Raw genomic sequence first — 19,031 nt, forward strand, 5'->3', positions numbered from 1 at the left:
CACACACACAGATAGAGAGACACACACACAGATAGAGACACACGCACACAGATAGAGAGACACACACACAGATAGAGAGACACACACACAGATCGAGACACACACACACAGATAGAGAGACACACACACAGATAGAGAGACACACACACAGATAGAGACACACGCACACAGATAGAGAGACACACACACAGATAGAGAGACACACACACAGATCGAGACACACACACACAGATAGAGAGACACACACACACAGATAGAGAGACACACACACAGATAGAGAGACACACACACACAGATAGAGAGACACACACAGATAGAGAGACACACACACAGATAGAGAAACACACACACAGATAGATAGAGAGACACACACAGATAGACACACACACAGATAGAGACACACACACAGATAGACACACAGATAGACACACACACAGATATAGAGACACACACAGATAGAGACACACACATATAGAGAGACACACACACAGATAGAGAGACACACACAGATAGAGAGACACAACACATATAGATAGAGACACACACAGATAGAGACACACACAGATAGAGAGACACACACACACAGATAGAGAGACACACACAGATAGAGAGACACACACAGATAGATAGAGACACACACAGATAGAGACACACAACCACACAAGAGTTAACCACTGCTCGGTGTGGGTTGGCAAAGGTGGAGGTGGGGGGGGTTTCATGGGGGGGGGGGTGCGTGGGGGGGCGCGTGCGTGGGGGGGGTGCAGAAAAAAAAGGGGGGGGGGCCATGGTGGTGCATGGCTGCGGCTCTCACCCTGCTGCGGGACGGCGGGCAGTCCTCCAGGGGCACCCCGAACGTCTGTGCGCCCTTGGTGGGGGAGGTCCGCGACTTGCGTCCGAAGCCCCCGCTCACCACGTACTGCCAGAGGCCCTTGCCGAAGCTCGACCTGCTCCAGGACGAGCGGCGGGACAGCGACGCTGGAGACGCACGGGACGGGGACGCACGCAGCGCACGGTTAAGGCCTCTAGCGGACGAAGGAAAATGTCGATCGACCGCGGGCCAGGAGGGTCGGTCGCCGCACCGACTAGGTCGGGCGTGGTGGGGTGGAGTGTGGGTGCTCAGGCCCCTTCCGAGATGTCTGGCTACCGTTGAAGGGTACAAACCTGTCAAGCCCTTACAGGTGCCCCTAGCTTGTTACAGACCAAGTCAGACCTTATTGGTCACCCCGTGCCACTTATACATCTCAACAAATAGACAAAAAAAAAATTGTTGCTCGTATTGAAACGGCTCAGCGCCGTATGCACCTGCAAACTCAATTTCCATGTACAACAATACGGGGCTAAACCGTGTGGGTTGACAGGTATGAGAGTAGCCTCAAAATTCCCTCTCCAGAGCACCTCCAGTGGAGGCCCTTCCACCCAATGGCGGAGCCAGGATTTTCAGGTAGTGGGGGGAAACCCCTCCAGCAATGAAAACTGCTAGAGGAGTTGTTAGTAAGTAAGGAGTTGTCCCTTGCTTTTTATTCGACGCGTGTGCGGCGATGGCGCAGCCTTCGATCGAGGGTCGAATTCGAACCGCGTTGTGTGATCGGCATCGCGCTCGCTGAAGGTGAATGCCTTCAGAGAAGTCGTATACTGTATACGCAACTGCGCACAATTCTGTGAGTCGCTTATAACTGCTTTGCCGTTACTTATTGCTAATTATGGACTCAGACTATTGTCCTATCATCTCATAGAGTCCCTGGCCACGTAATAATATGCTACACAGTGGCAGTGGGGGTCGCAAAATGCCGATTTATTACTAATAAACCCCAATGAATGATCCGATCGAAATTAGGGATTTTGATCGGATCATTGGGGGGGCACGTGCCACCCCCCACCCCCACTGACTCCGCCAGTGCTGCACCAGCAGTGGCATCAGCAAGATATTTCAGCGCTCAACTTTACCCTTTTCAGAGATTTGTAACTGGGTTTTATGAGGGGTTTCTTTTTTACCGTCACTGCCCTTGTTCGAGAGATAGTGAAGTTTATAGCGTGGCGGTTTTTTTTAAATTGCCCAGGAAGTGACGGCTGGGCTGGGTGAATGCTCTCATTTGCAGCAACAATCGACTCGACTGTTTCAGGCGTTACAAACCCACCCCCCCTACCCCCCATAAAAACTTGAACTGTGCTTCGTTATTAACTTTGACAATGTTGCACAACCGTGTGATGTCAACAGGCACTTGCAATGCAGTGAGGGCCTTCACCCACTGTCTCCGCACAGGTGCGTGCAACTCCATCGTTTCGGTGTTCGGAATTAAAACTGAACTAAACAAAATTATTTTTGATTAACCAGGTAAGGCCCACTGAGCTGTAAAGCTCTTTTTCAGAAGCGAGATGGCCACAAATGATAGCTCAACAAAGTTGCTTATCATATGGAGGTCATGGGTTTGATCCTGACCCTGACGCCTGCTATATATATTTGGAGATTGCGTGGATTTCTCTCCGGATCCTCCGGTTTTTCCCTCCACGTTTAGAATCAACATCACGCATTTAGAGTATTTGGCTGCTATAAATGTCCACACGATAAGCCACTTCGTTGAGCTATCATTTGTGATAGGCAGTTCGCTTCTGAAAAAGAGCTACGTAGCTCAGTGGGCCGTACCTGTTAAATTAAAAATAGTATAGTTTAGTTTTTTTAAATAGTTTAGTTTTTGCCAATTCCTCTTTGCTGAGTGGCACAGCCCAATTTGGAAGACCTGTCGATATTGTTTCAGAAACCGCGACATCGAGGGAGAGGCTGATCTGAACTACATGGCGCAGTGGGCCTTGCCTGGTGAAATGAACAAAAATAGTTCATAACTTAGATTATAAAGAAAGAAACAAAAAGAAGTGAGACGGAAACGTTTCAGGGCAAAGTGAACAGCTCCTGCGAGGGTTCCAGAGGCACGAGTCTGGTAAACACGTGAGCATGTTGAACTTCTTTCGAACCGTACGTAGCCAACCGTGCTAATCGGAGGTGGGGGGGGGGGAGGACAACAAACTAAAGAAATTAATTCGTCAATCTAGCCGATTTAAAAGTGCATAGCCCCAGCGGCTTCCTAATGTCGGAAGGAAGAGCGCGTTCCAGACGGCCGCAGAATCAGCGCATCTGAAAGCGCCGCGCGATGCGGTGACCACCGTCTTTGCGCCGTGCCAGCCAATCGTTCCCATGGTGTCTCGGGTGGAAGAGTCGGGGAGGAAGTTTGCTCACAGGCTCGGGGGAAGACGTCGCCAGCATCCGCTTCGGGCGGGGATCTGTCGCTGCTCTGCCCCAGCGCTTGAGCCTGCGGAGAGGGAGAGGACGAGTCGTGCCCGGTCAGTCAAGTGGCCGGCGTCGGCATGGCCAAACGGTTGGCCCCGGTTCGCTCCAGAGGACAGCATCGCCGGGCCGCGTGATGAGACCGGGTTCTCAAGTGGGGATGCGCATCGGGCCGACGTTGGCCCAACGTGCCCTTCGCAAATGGACTCCTCCCTCCGTCCACCCCGCAAGCAGAAGCAGCGGCAGCAGCAGTAGCACCAGCAGTAACAACACCACCAAGAAGCAGCAGCGGCCGCTACGGCCGAGTCTGTGACCCCCCCATCAACCCCCCTCAACCCCCCACGCCAACCCCCCCGCGCGCGTCTCACCCGCGCCTCGTGCACGGCGAGGCCCCAGGCCAGCGCGTCGGCCTGGCCCTCGGCGTGGAAGAGGAAGTCGCGGCCGTCGTGCGTGGAGAGGCCCAGGACGTGGACGCCGCGCTGCTCGCTGGACACGACGTCGCAGGCGCACGCCGCCAGCGAGATCCGCCGCGGCCGCCGCTGGCGCCTGCGAGCGCGTCCCGCCGGGGGGGCGCCGCCGTGCAGCACGAGGAGCCCGGCGCTCACCTCGACGTACACCGGGGCCAGCCGGCGGCTTGGCTGCTGGAGCTTCGGAAACAAAGACACGAGTGGAGCAACGTCATTGTCGTCATTGTTGTCATCGGCTGCTGCTGCTGGAGCTTCGTAATAAACCACGAGTAGAGCAACGTCGTTATTGTTGTCATCATCATCGGTGGCTGCTGGAGCTTCGTAATAAACCACGAGTAGAGCAACGTCGTTATTGTTGTCATCATCATCGGTGGCTGCTGGAGCTTCGGAAACAAAGACACGAGTAGAGCAACGTCGTCATTGTTGTCATCGTCATCATCATGAGGTGCTGCTGGAGCTTTGGAAACAAAGACACGAGTAGAGCAACGTCGTCATTGTCGTCGTCATCATCATCATGTGCTGCTGGAGCTTCGTAATAAACCACGAGTAGAGCAACGTCGTCATTGTTGTCATCATCATCAGCTGCTGGAGCTTCGGAAACAAAGACACGAGTAGAGCAACGTCGTCATTGTTGTCATCGTCATCATCATCAGGTGCTGAAGCTTCATAATAAACCACGAGTAGAGCAACATCGTTATTGGTGTCATCATCATCATCAGCTGCTGCTGCTTAAGCTTCGTAATAAACCCACGTGTAAAGCGACATCGTTGTTGTCGTCATCATCAGCTGCTGCTGGAGCTTTGGATCAAAGACACGAGTAGAGAGCAACGTCGTTATAGGAGTCGCCTGTCACGTCTGCGTGTTGGATGTATATACTGAATGTTCAACTTCTTTCGCACCGTATGTAGCCAACCGCGCGAATCGGAGGCGCATCAGCTACTCGAGCTTAGAAACAAGCCACGTGGAGAGCGATATCGTTCTTGTAGTCATCAGCACGGTTGGCTACGTACGGTGCGAAAGAAGTTCAACATACGCACGTACATTCCCACCTCCGCTGGTTTTCATCCCCAGCTGACTCCACGCCAGAGTGAAACTGCGTTAAGAGGGGACGAGACTTTGCGAGTGGACTTCCATTTCGTGAGAGCCACCCTATCGCTCGAACGGATGTCACCGCAAAGCCCCCCAAACAACCCGAGTAAAATGCATGAAGGCCACAACACAACGTTGTTTCTCCTGTGTAGAATTGGGGGGGGGGGGGGGTTGGATAGAATGCGACATCTCGTTTTGTTGTTTCTCAAATTGAGGTACGAGCTCGGAGCGGCTAGCGACAGAAGCGACACGCGCGCGTATCAACACGCGCGTGTGAGCGCTCCCCCCGATACGAACCCCGTACCCCATGGGTTCAATTCCCGGTCGCGGCTAACGTCAATGGCGAGTGACTTCGGCTCCGTGACCGAGAAGCCCACCTCCTTCTTCACGAGCACGCGGATCTCTAGCGGGTTCAAGTACGATAAACACACAACAACACCAACAACAACAAAACCACACAACCGACACGGAGTGGGGCGGCCTTCATCCAGCAGTGGATTAGCAAAGGGCTGTGAATTATATTAAGATCTTCTTGGTTCTTTCGGTAAAGTCACGTAGAAGGGAAATAATAAAATAATAAAAAATTAAACATAATAAAATACAATTCTCACGACGTTTCGGCTACAACGCAAGCAGCCGTCCTCAGGTGAAGAACAGGGCTGTCGGAAAGACAGCGCTGAAACGTCGTGAGAATTGTATTTTATTATGTTTAATTTTTATTATTTTATTATTTCCCTTCTACGTGACTTTACCGAAAGAACCAAGAAGATGAAACCCTGCAGTCACGAAAGCTTTAAATCGAAATTATATTAATTGTTGCTGTATTCATTTTAATTTGTCGGTGACATTTTTCACGAGTGTGGTCAACGCGCATCCTCCATAACCCGCCCATGGATATCTGAGCGTCGATCTGCGCACAAAGCGCTCCCTATAATTACATTTAATAAGTTCGACACTCATCCGGTCCGGTACGCGAGCACGCAAAGTGATGGTTAATGGTTGACTACACGAATCACCTCACCCCTCCTTCACTTTGAAGGGTTACCAGCAAAACCACACGCAGCCGATAACAATCGTCGAGGAGACGACCCCCGTGTCTGGCCCTGGCCAATATACAAGTCCGGTGTGAGTCGCAGAGAACGCATCGCCACCCGCGTGACGTGAGAGGGAGGGATGGGGGGGGGGCGGGCGACGAGTTCAATGGGACCACCTTAACCGCTCGCCCCGAGTAGGGGGAGGGGGGCAGGAGGGAGAGTTGAAAGGGAAAAGGCAGAAATAGGTTAGGGGCCGTCCATAAATGACGTCACGCGATTTTGGACGATGTTTGACCCTCCCCTCCTTCGTCACACGCGTCACAAAAGTCAGACCCCCCCCCTCAAATATGACGTCACAAAGCTCTGCCCCCCCCCCCACAAATAAAACATGCTTCAAATCGCTTTAAACTATTGTCATTGTAGTGCGTATTTAATGTGGCGCTGCACTCTGATGAAGGAGAAAAATTTATTAAAAAGTCTATTTAATTAAGTAGAACGTGTTGTCTATATTTATTTAAAGTTGCGCATTTTGATGTGAAGTCACATTTCTCAAACCCCCCCCATCCCTCGTCACACATCGTCACAAATGTCTGACCCCCTCCCCCCCCAGGTGCGTGACGTCATTTATGGACGGCCCCTTATGGGACGAGCCAGGAAGGGGATCGGGGCTTTTGCGAGGCGATTCTCCGGGCGTGGACCGATCGCCTCCCCATGACGCGCTGGATGTACATCACCAGCGAAACGTCACGATGCTCAAATCGTAAATGTTGTGGATGTACTCTCCAACACACCGGTGGGCTGAAGCAGTCACACGAACTGGCACGCTTTGCTCTCGTGACAAACCTTACCTGTCAGCTGCGTTGGGGAGTGGCGGGTTGACGACACATTTATTACTTGCACAATCTAACCCCCCAACAAAAACCTTGATTATGAGTTATTACGAGTGCGTTGATGTGTTAACAAAAAAAACACCGAACAGGAACAACCATGCGTCAAGAACTTCTACACAGGCGTTAAGCCCATCATAACTCAGCGATGTATAAAATGTCTCTCGCTGCGTGGAGTAGACAAGGCCGTAATTATAAAATATATTATATGATTGTGGTTTTACTTTATTAATATCGAATCTCTACCATTACATACAATGAAACAAGAAAAGGTAAAAACGAAAAAAAAACAGCAATGTAATACAATACACTACTAGACATTATTGTAAATACAATTTAAAAAGTCCATCCTGTGTGTTAGTGAATTTTTTTAATATTTTAGGCAGGAAATTCGTTTTCAAATTGAGATTTTTTTCTGGGATGGGGGGGCCTCAGACTCCCTGGAAGATTTGTTCCCCCCCAATGTTGACTCCATGGCTCCGGCCTCGGGAATAGTTAACAGCGACTGCCCTCCCCTGTGGACAGACTCGGTCCCACCAGAGTAATGTGTAATGCCCACCGCTGGCTCAAAGTTGTATTTATTTATTTTGTTGTCCTCACCCCCGCGGTTGGCTACATACGGTGCGAAAGAAGTTCAACATACGCACGTGCATCCTGGTTCACCAGGGCGCCACAGAGCAGCGGTGGGCAAAGTGCGTGGCGTGGAGCCCCACGTGGTGTGGCCTGGTCTCGGAGTGTCTCGGGGTGACGCGTTGGGTGGTGGGGGGGGGGGGTCACGATGAGCGTACAAGCAACGGTGTCGAGCATGCGGCCCACCGAGGTGAGGGAGGGCCGCTCACGTGGCCACCGTTGACTTCACGAGTGATGCAGAGGAAGACCTCGCAGAGAAATGTCTTGACGACGACGAAAAGATGTGACCGCTACTTGAGCCACGTTGACACACGACAGCGGAGAGTGTAAACCGATGGATCGCGATGATGATGACGACAATGTGAAGCAGAGGCACGCGCAGGGACCCACCTTGCCATCGTGCGTGTGGCAGTAGCGCAGCCAGCCCTGCTTGATGGGCATGGTGGGCGACAGCTCCCTGCATGGGGAGGTCGGGGCGCTGCTGAAATCCTGGCCACATCCATCCCTCGTCGGCGTCGTGTCTTGAGTAGAAAACATTGGGCAGAAGAACGCGCGCGCAATGATTGATTAGCCCACGGGAAGCAGCCTGGAAAGGGGGAGAGTTGCGGGTGGGTTGCCGTTAGCGAGCGCCTATTAAGGCAAGATAAGTTGCCACGGTGGTTGTGGCGGTGAGCAGCTATCCGGAGGTTGGGCAGTTCGATTCGAGCTCCTGGCGGCGGCAGTTGAAACGATGAGGGCCACGATTCCTCACCTCACCCACCCCCCACTGCCTCTTGTCAGCAGTGCAAATGTGTGCGCGCAAAGAGTTAGTCGATGGGAAGTTTGCGTATGGTGGGTGAAGTGTGGGCACTCCCACCTCCTCTAAGATGTCTGGCCAGTGATGAAAGATGAGGTCAAATACACTCTTAGAAGGGATCTTCAGTGGAGGCCTTTCCACCAGAAGTGGTGTCATGCTGAGCGGCCCTTTAATGAAGGCTAGAACTGTACACGAAAGGGTCGTGTAGACAGCCTTTGTTTCCCCAGTGCTGTTGTTTCTCCATCAGGTAATTATTAAAGGCAAGGGTCAATATTTGAGTGAGTCAGGACAGGGTCACATAAACTCTGGCCAATGATTGCCACTGGAAATTGAACCCAGACTGCCTGCATTGTAAGGCGGCGCATGAATAATTACACAAAGATAAAGACAAAGATCCCCCCCCCCCGTATAGCCTTAACAGACTGTAGGGGCAAGTGCTGTTAGCGAGCACCTACGAAGGCCAGAACGGTAGACGAGGGGGTGAGTGGCCAGCACCACGCCCGACCGCCTTTGTCTCCCCAGTGGCGATGTTTACCCACATCCCCAGGTACTCATTTGAGGCTGAGTCGACCTAGGGGGTTGGCCCAGGACCGGTTCAGATAATCGTCACCGGTGTTGGCCGTGAGAGGGAATCGAACTCTGGTCGCCGGGTTCGAAGCGCAGCGTAGCGCTGACAGTTCCACTACCGCTCGGACGTGCGGGGGTAATACAACAATCTGAACACAAAAAGCAGTTCTAAGTAATTGAGTTATCATTCTACGTTTTAAAGTGCATCGCTCCAGTTGCTTCCTAATATCGGAAGGCACAGAGCGTTCCAGACAGCTGTCGACGAAAATCTGAAAGCGCGCGATGCAGCCAAAAGCCACTAAAAGCTGGTCATGGCATCACGACATAGCCTGTGCCAGGCTTGGTGCACACTGAAGTTCACAGCACAGACGCAAGTATTGTGAGCTGTGGGTTATCGGAAACTCATTGATGGAACCTGTCAAAAATCTCATTGCAAAGGAACTCTCCTGGAAATGAGTCCTGAGACTCGGTGACCCTTTGCTGGATAAATGTTTTGCCATTTTTCTTGGCCTGGAATAAAACTCAGGTCGCTGGGTTCACAGTCCGGTGCACCAACCGCCGCAATCCACAACAAGTACCATCACGAGACAAACAATTAACATAATTTGTATCATTATTGTGTTAATGTGCATGTGTGTGTGTGTGCGGTAGTTCAGTGGTTAGCGCGCTGCGCTACGAACCCGGCGACCCGAGTTCGATTCCCGCTCACGGCCAACACTACTGGCGATTATCTGAACCGGTCCTGGGCCCCCCCTAGGTCGACTCAGCCTCAAATTAGTACCTGGTGCGATGTGTAAACATCGTCACGAGGGAGACAAAGGCGGCCGGGCGTGGCCAACCAACCCATCCTCAGTTGTTGCCGGCCTTCATAGGTGCTCGCCAACAGTACTTGCCCCAACAGCCTGTAAAGGCTATATGGGGGATCTTTGTCTTTTGTGTGTTTGTCAGTGGGGAGCGGTCGTGCAAAGGTGAACGCGCTGCACTACGAACCTGGTGACGGGAGTTCTATTTCCACTCTCGACAACACCCAGTGACGATTATCTGAACCGGTCCTGGGCCTCTCCTAGGTCCACTCAGCCTCAAATGAGTAATTTCTGCGGTGTGAAGCATCACCAAGTCGGCCGGGCGTGGTTGCTGGCCACCCACCGTGTGCCCGTGCCGGCCTTCATAGGTGCTGCTACTCGCTAACAGCACTTGCCCCAACAGTCTGTGAAGGCTACACGGGTGACACTGTGTAATAATAAAAATAGTTCCTGGGTAGTAAGTGTTATTTTCCAATTGCTTATGCTTTAAAAGTACAGAAAATGGCTGTTATTCCCCACAAACTTTGCTTTTGTGCCCAGGACAGTGATATTTTTAAATGTACCTATTTTCAATGCATTTGTGTCATTCCTTCACGTAAAGTCCTGGTCACAAAAACAAAGTTTGTGGGGTATATAATATCCATTTTCTGTACGTTTGAGGCATAAGCAATTGGAAAATAACACTTACTACCCAGGAACAAAAATTGTGTTACATAGCGCGTGATCCTTGTCTCATTGTCAACGCCCCGTGAGGCCGGCCGGTCGCCAACTCACCGTCGCAGGGGCCGCAGATCGAGCGGTCGGCGGACGCGGGCGTCGAGACGAAGCCACCCCCGTCCACGCCCGCCGCCTCTCCGGCTCGTCGCACGCCGTCCGGCTCCGACAGCGACTCGAGGTTCAGAGAGAGCACGCCGGGGTCGGGCCGCACCGTCGGCAAAGGGGAACCGCTGGGGCTCTCGCTCCATGAGCCGCCGCCGCCGTTGTCGCCGCCGCCGTCGTCGTCGTTGTCATCATCGTTGTTGTCGTCGTTGTTGTCGTTGTTGTCGTCGTCGTTGTCGTCGTCGTTGTCATCACCGCCGCCGTCATCGTCGTCGTTGTCGTCGTCATCGGCGGCCGTGCGCGGCACTCTCAGCCGTCCTGGTCTCAGCACCCAGATGGGCGACTGCGGTGCGTCCTGCTCGCCGCCTCGGTTCTGACCGTCGGTGAGCAGGCGCAGCCTCGGAGGGGGCTCGCCGGCGCGGGGTGACTCGTCGGCGTGTCCGCCGAGGCCCCCGTCCGGGTCGCTGCTGGCGATGACGGGAGACGACATCGCCGGGATGCTCCGTGCGCGTAACGACGACGCCGTGTGGGATGTTCAAGCCGGCCGAGATCGGTCGATGGCTTACCGTGGGCTCCGGACGATAGATCTGCACGGGAGGAACGCACGCGTAAGAAGGTAGATCGGTGAAATGCGAGACATTTCAAAATGGCACGCAAAACTGACTCAAGGGAACCTATTAGCTTATCTAATGGCACATTAGCTTATCGCCCGTATATAAATGATTTACAGAAATTATTGTGAACAGAATAACAGAACATTTAGAGGCCAGCCAACCAAGGGAAGAAACTGAGTGAAATACAAATTGATCGGATTCTGGAATAACTTGTGATTAGCAAATAGCATCATTTTTGGCTTTTGCAGACTGTGAAAATATATCCAAGCTCTCTCAAGCCAAGGGCCTCGATAAAACTACAAAAATGGAACAGCCACACTGACATGGCACCTCCGATTCGGCACGGTAAGAGCCACGTACGGTGGGGAAAAAATTCAACATACACACATACGTACCGCACCTCCAATTAGGCACTGTTGGCTACGTAAGGTGCGAAAGAAGTTGAGCACACACGTACCTAAATCAAGAAGGTTACCAAATAAACATTGGGAGGGGAGTCATGCAAGGTGACACCACAGCGCTTTCGCTAAAGCAACGTTACAAGACGTTCAAGTCAAAAGACACAATTTGGAGTAAACACACGAAGCCATCCCAAAATACGTTGGCGACACGGACATTACCGCGACCAATAAAAATTAACTTCGAGAAATTGTGGTCGAAGATTTTCATGAAAGAAAGTTGCAATGTGGGGCTCAAGGTCAACCTGAGCAAAACTATTAAAATGATCAAACTTTTTTTTTATTTTACCAGGTCAGGCAGCCTTTTTTCATAAGCGACCTGGCCATAACAAAACATAGCTCAACGACGTGGCTTCTCACGTGGAAATTTAAAGCAGCCAAATACTCTAAGCGCGTGTTTATTCTAAATGTGGAGGAAAAACCCGGGAAGAGAAATGCCACGTGACCACGGGTAGATAGAGACACGCAAACTCCAAATATACAGGCGTCAGGGTCGGGATCGAACTCATAACGTGCACAACGAGTTCGCACAATAATTTAAGATGTCTGTCAGACACGGACACATTCAGAAAACCCATCTGAGCATGTGTGTACCTTGGGCAGTTATTGAAGGTGAGCCCGGAACCAAACTATTGAAAGAAAGTTGTGGACACGAGCAGGCTGGATTTGATTTGGAAAGGCGAACTCGATCATGAAAAGCAACATTCCAACATGGCTAAGTAAATAGTTCAATCTTGATTTGAGGCTTTCGTGACTGCGGGAATCCATACTCTTTGGTTCTTCATGTAAAGTCACGTAGGTACTTTACCGAAAGAACCAAAGAGTAAGTAAATAGTTGTATACGACATATTCAGTGCCCCGAATATTACCTGCTGTGACGTACGGCTCAGAAACCTGGACAAACTGGTAAAGATAATGAAACAACAGCTGACAAGTCACAAAAAGAAAGAACGCATAGGTTGCATCTGCTTGGCTTACAACCACATGGATTCGAGAAGATTCACAAACTGGAGCCCGGTGATCCAGACTAAGGATTTGAATAGGTTGCATTCTGGCCACATGAATATACAGCAAAACAAAGACCCCCCAAAATAGCCATAACAGACTGTTGAGACAAGTGCTGTTAGCGAGTAGCACCTACGACGGCCGGAAGGGCACACGAGGACGTGGGTGGCAAGCACCGCGCCCGGCCACCTTTGTCTCCCTCGTGGCGATGTTTACACACCGCGGGTCACCCGGGTTCGTAGTGCGGCGCGATAACCGCTGCGCCACCGCTCCCCACGTATACGGCAAAGACAAATGTCCCCCGTATAGCTTTACACAGAGTTTTGGGGCAAGTGCACGCGCACAAACGCACGTACGTGTGTGTGTAAGCAGTCAACGCACGAGCACCGACACGGAAAGAGAGAACAATCGCCTAAGTTTAAAGCCGAATGTTGCTGGAACGAGCGCTGTTTGCGAGCGTCTATTGAGTGCCGACACGGCACCGAGGTGACAGGAGCAACACGCCCGGCTGGACTTTGCTTCAAAGAGGCTTTTGTAGTACAGTGCATACCGCGCTAGGTACTCATTTAAGGTTAAGCAAACTTTAGGGAGGGCCAGGTTATTGTGTGAACCTTACTTCATCATCCATCAGCCAAACCACTGCTGTATGAAGGCCCCTCTGTGCAAGCGGCGGTGCTGCAAAGTAAAGTTCGCTCGGGCAGAACGAATCGCTTAGAAGGAACGATGACCGCTGGTCGACTATTTTCCTTTCATTTTACCAGGTAAGGCCCACTGAACTATATAGCTCTTTTTCAGAAGCCACCTGGTTATCACGATTGATAGCTCAACGAAGTGGCTGATTATCACGTGGACATTTAAAGCAGCCAAATACTCTAAATGCGTGATTCTAAATGTGGAAGGAAACAGCAGAGGACCCGGAGAAAAATCCACGCGACCACAGGGAGAACATTGCAAACTCCAAATACACGGGCGTCAGGGTTGGGATCGAACTCTTGACCTCCTGTATACCGGGCGAGGCAGTTAACATCTCGCAACCACATCATAAATGGAACGCGTCAAGAGGACCACGTCCACGGAGGAGACGGAGCGATGAATTTAGGTAGCGTGCATATGCTGCATGGAGTAATACGTTGCAGGTTCGAGAAGGATACACCGTACCACTCGTGTGTGTATGTGTCTGTTTAAATACTGTACACAAAACAACAACAACAACAACCGGTTACAATTTGATGACAAGCAGCGGTGACGGCACTAGAGCGCCTGTGCCAGGCTAAGTGCACTTTGTGGCCACTTGGATTAGTAAAGGCTCACCGGCAAGGAGGCGGTATTAGTTAAGAGGCTTAAAAATGCATAAAAAACTAAAAACATTAAAAAAGACGAACATCCCCATTTTGACGTGATGTACGCATGTGCTTATGTTGAACTTCTTTCACACCGCACATAACCAACCGTGCAAATCGGAGGTGCTGGCGGGGGGGAGAACCAAAAACAGCACGCAGAGGTGTGCAGCACTGCATTCATAAAAAAAAAGCTCTCAACCTGGTCCAGACCACTAGTTCAAAAGAACTGAACGTGTGGCCGTTTTGTCGTTGAGGGGCCATTCAACTCGTAGAGTTGAGAAAATGTGGTCACCCCAACATTTAACTTTCTCGTCATTTACGGATTTGTCCCCGTTTTGGCGCGATAGCTTTTGCGTAAGCACGTGGCTGATGTTGAGCACCTTTCGGATGGCACACATGATGATAATAATAATAATAACGATGTTGAGTCGCACAATACCGCATCGACCTTGGAGAGGTCCAGGACTGGTGCAGATGCCACCAGCCACTGCCATTGGCCAATGATCGAACCCGGGGCGGCTAGGATTTGTGCAGCAGTGTGCGATCCAATGCACCACCACTTCCCACAAAGACAAATATCCCCCCTATAGCCTTTATATACTTTTGTGGTAGGTGCTGTTAGCGAGCACCTATGAAGCCCGGCATGGCACACAATGAGTTGGGTGGCCAGCACCACACCCGATCGCCTTTGTCTCCCCCAGTGACGATGTTTTGCACACAGGTACTGAATTGAGATTGAGCAGACATAGGCGAGGCCCAGAACCGGTTCAGATCATTGTCACTGGTTTTGGCCGTGAGCGGGAATCCAGCTGGGGTCACCGGGTTCGTAGTGTGGGGTGCTAACCCGCGACACAGACACACAAAAAGGATTTCTTCCAATTGGTAAAACATCTGAATCTCACCTCGACTCCGGCACTTGACTGTGGTTTGATGAGTCCCTCGGTCACTTTGACACAATGTCCACCGGACTTCTCCGTGTGGTTGCCATCGTCACTCCGTCTTCAATGCACATTTCTCTGCACGGCTCATATATTTATAGTACCGGTGGCTGTCCTGTATACCTGTGTATCGAGGGAGTGGTTTGGGCGACACGCGTTCCAAGATTAAAATATATGCAAATGACTTCTCGCACGACATTTTTTGGCTTCTTGTAAAAAAAAACGGGGTTTTTTTTCGGTGAGCACGTTGACAAGGTCGATTGGAAGGGACGCAAGTGGAGTTGTACCATTCGTGCACACACTGGAAACGTCCCAGTGACGTTTAATTTTGTTTTCATTTCCACGCTGGGCCCCGTGGCGTCATCTCCGTCGTCGGGTCCGAAAGCAAACGCAAGTCAAACGAAGATAGGCATTGGTGGAAATTCCACATTCCTATGGCGCAGACGGAAAGTGGAGGATGTTATGATGAAGCTGTTTTTCACAGATGGACAGGCCTTCATTCGGAAGTGGATTGATCATGGCTGATGATGATCGATCATGATAATGGGCAGGGATCACCACACTTCTTAAAGGCTGAGTGTCCCAGCCTGTCAAAGATAAGTTAGAAGCTTCAGTGGTAAAAGACTTTCAATTCTATACTCTTTGCTTCTTTCGGTAAAGTCGCGTAGGTGAAAATAAGAATAAAATAAAATAAAAATAACTAAATTATTTTTATCATTCTTTTCTACCTACGTGACTTTACCGAAAGAACCAAAGAGTATGGATCCTTGCAGTCACGAAAGCCTCAAATCAATTAACTTTCAATTCTACCACGTCACGAGTGGTGTCACAGCAGTGCAGTTCCAGTACAGTGCATGTACTTAAAGCTGTCACTTGCAGTGACTTCTTTAAAAGTGCATTCATGAAAGTCACTTTTAAGTGTTTTTTCCTCATTAACTAAGCTCCAAACTCACGTTAGCCAAGCCCGACTCACACACCCAATATTGCGTATCAATATTTTCACATTTCTTAACATTTATTTTATTTATCATTGGGTGTGGAATGTACTCCAGCCACAGTGACGTGGAAAGCCAACATTCTATATATCTGCAGCAGCCAGTTTCTCTCTATATACAACTTGCCTGGTGTTGTGTACCACTTATCTTGGTGGGTAAAACTTCAACCCTTGAGAAATTATCACGACGTCGATGATCTGATTTGACTTGTCCCATGCTTTTTATTCGACGCGTGTGCGGCGATGGCACAGCCGTCGATCGAGGGTCGAATTCGAACCGCGTGTGATCGGCATCGCGCTCGCTGAAGGTAAATGCCTTCAGGGAAGTCGTGTGCTGTATACGCAACTGCGCACAATTCTGTGAGTCGCTTATAACCGCTTTGCCGTTACTTATTGCCAATTATGGACTCAGACTATTGTCCTATCATCTCATAGAGTCCCTGGCACGTAATAATATGCTACACAGTGGCAGTGGGGGTCGCAAAATGCCGATGTATTACTAATAAACCCCAATGATCCGATCGAAATTAGGGATTTCGATCGGATCATTGGGGGGGCACGTGCCACCCCCCTCAGTGTGGTGGAATGTTCAAGTGGAGGAGCCCGTGCGTGATGGCACTGCAATCCAGCACTCGGCGGCAGGCCATGGTTGATGGATTGTGTCGATTGCATCGTGTGCATGCAAAACGCACGAACCTGTTTGGGCTGTGAAGCATGCTGGTATGTGGGTCCCAGCAAATGAACCTCATGGCGGGACCCCGGGGTCCCATAAGCCCCCCGGCTCTCGCATAAACTGCGTTGCGACGTCATTTCATGTCTATATTCTTGATTCTTTCGGTAAAGTCACGTAAATAGAAAACAAAAATATCTATTTAAAAAAAAATATATATATAAATTATAAATAACTGAAGCAACAAACCCACGACGTTTTGATCGCAACTCGAGCGGTCTTCATCAGGCGGAGAGAAAAGAAGACGGCTTGCGTTGCGATCAAAAGGTCGTGGGTTTTTTGCTTTTATTATTTACAATTTAATATTTAATTCTTTTTATTTTATATTGTTATTTTTATTTTATTTTCATATTTTTTTTACCTGACTTAACCGAAAGAACCAAGAATATGAATTCCTGCAGTCACGAAGCTTTTAAGTCCATTTAATGTCTGCTGAAGGCGAACGACACGGCAATCTATTCCTCTCGACGAGCTCTGCACGATGCGCTAATCAAAGTTTTGTTTGTGACTACGGCAGTTTTGGCAACGACGGGGGATTGGTGAAGAACGAGAGGATCGATTTCTGGTGGGTCGCGGCGTTTGTGTCCGCAGTGGGACGGAGTCGCCAAAAATAAATTAGTTAATTACGATTTCAAACACCAAACAGAAACCGTTTGCAAGGAATCCGGTGTGCATTAACCACACGTCCTTGTGGTGAACATGCAAACAAACAACACATGATTTCGATTTAAAGCTTTCGTGACTGCAGAGATTCATCTTCTTGGTTCTTTCGGTAAAGTCTACGTGACTTTACCGAAAGAACCAAGAAGATGAAACAACACATGCTCTGGTAGTATATGATGCATTGTCTTTGAAATTGATTGGTCCACAGCTTTCTTTTGAGCCTCGTCTCAAACAGTGTTAGACCAGAGGACGCCAAAAGGCGAACATTGGCTGATGATGACTGTATATTTTGAACGTATGTTAGTTGAAATGTAATTCGTTTGTTTGGTGAAAGAAATACCCTGTCATTCAATGTTTTATACAACACCAGTAAATAAATAAATACATTCTAAATTGAAAACTAATTTATTTAGTTTCGTTGTGCCTCTCCCCCCCCCCCGGGACACTTCCGAATAGCACGGTTGGCTACGTACGGTGCGAAAGAAGTTCCACATACATACACACATTCCAATGGAACATTGAGAGCCAACAATTTACGATGCATACTTTAAAACAGGTACTGTGCGTGTGCGTGCATATATACACACACACACTCATGGCAGGACTCTACGATTTCTCGTACGAGGATTGTTTTACATTTTTTTTGCCGCAAACAACACATTACGTTTCATTCTCCGTGGCAGATATCTTGGGGAGTTGCTTCATTTCGTACAGCAAAGACAAAGATCTCCCGTATAGCCTGTAACAGACTGTTGGGGCAAGTGCTGTTTAGCGAGTGGCACCTATGAAGTCTGGAACGGTTTCGCGTAAGGGGTGGGTGGACAGCGCCACGCCCGGCCGCCTTTGTCTCCCCGGTGGCGATGTTTACTACACACCGCACCGGCTACTCATTTGATGCTGAGTCGACCTAGGGGAGGCCTAGGACCGGTTCAGATAATCGTCACCGGTGTTGGTCGTGAGCGGGAATCGAACCCGGGTCGCCGGGTTCGTAGCGCAGCGTAGCGCAGCGTAGCGCAGCGTAGCGCTAACCGCTACGCCACCGCTCCCCACGTATATCTCGGGAAGTTCGCACACACACACACACAACACGCGCGTGTCGATCTGTATCACGGTCGCAGGGCAATCGCGATCACCAAAAAGGACGCATTCAATGCTGGAGAAGTCACTTACCATTGGCTCCCACCTGTGGCAGCTTCAATTAGCCGTGACTGCCACAATTGATGTGCGTCTCCCTCCAACCTCTTGCCTGCAATTTCCTCTTCGGTAGACACGCAAGAGAAGTTCACCACCCGGTTGCGCGTGTCGCGTTGTGTGCGCGCGAGTGAGCGTGACCGCCTCCAGCTGCTGGCACCTTGACTGGGGCAAGCTGCGTGCTGGGATTGCAGGAGGGGGGCTAAAGTGCTCACGGTGACGGCATCACACCCAAGGAGCTCACTGCCTCGCCAGCAAGTTGTTTACGCGGGGAATTATCCCGAGCAACGTTATCCGTTGTTAATGGGGGTGGCAGCTCAAGGGCTGTTGACTTTTAAAGAAGGGAAAAAGTTAACTATTGTGAGCGCGTGTGTGCGCTGTTGTTATCATCAAATGAATCACCGTTTGCTGTACAACTGCAGGGGGGGGGGATTTTAATTTGTTTGCCAGAGTCACCGCCGGTGTAAAGGGTGTCTCCTACGTTTTGCTAATCGCCAGAACAAAGACGGCGGTGGTCACAGCATCGCGCGGCCCTTTCAGATGCGCTTCTGCGGCCGTCTGGAACGTTCTTCCCTCCTTCCGATATTAGGAAGCCGCTGGGAGCTGTGGTGCACTTTTAAATCACAACCGAGATTGAAAACGAATGTCTGTAGGATTGTTTTTGTCTGCGTTTAGTTTGTTGTCCTTCCCCCGCACCTCCGATTAGCGCGGTTGGCTGCGTACGGTGTG

At 50.3% G+C, this 19,031-nt stretch overlaps 1 protein-coding gene across 1 annotated transcript in view; it reads right to left on the bottom strand.

The window, feature by feature from the left end:
- Window positions 1-18,435, bottom strand: part of LOC144938098 (uncharacterized) — a 31,356-nt gene extending 12,921 nt beyond the window's left edge. Inside the window, exons 1-6 of the mRNA XM_078865796.1 lie at window positions 18,282-18,435; window positions 10,325-10,956; window positions 7,775-7,905; window positions 3,646-3,924; window positions 3,230-3,302; window positions 812-975 (exon numbers count right to left, since the gene is read on the bottom strand). Coding sequence (XP_078721922.1) covers window positions 812-975; window positions 3,230-3,302; window positions 3,646-3,924; window positions 7,775-7,905; window positions 10,325-10,859 — 1,182 coding nt within the window. The 5' untranslated portion in view covers window positions 10,860-10,956; window positions 18,282-18,435. The remainder of the gene's footprint in view (window positions 1-811; window positions 976-3,229; window positions 3,303-3,645; window positions 3,925-7,774; window positions 7,906-10,324; window positions 10,957-18,281) is intronic.
- Window positions 18,436-19,031: the final 596 nt, after the last annotated feature.

The sequence above is a fragment of the Lampetra fluviatilis genome, chromosome 21 (assembly GCF_964198595.1).
Source record: "Lampetra fluviatilis chromosome 21, kcLamFluv1.1, whole genome shotgun sequence".
In the NCBI taxonomy this organism is placed as follows: domain Eukaryota; kingdom Metazoa; phylum Chordata; class Hyperoartia; order Petromyzontiformes; family Petromyzontidae; genus Lampetra; species Lampetra fluviatilis.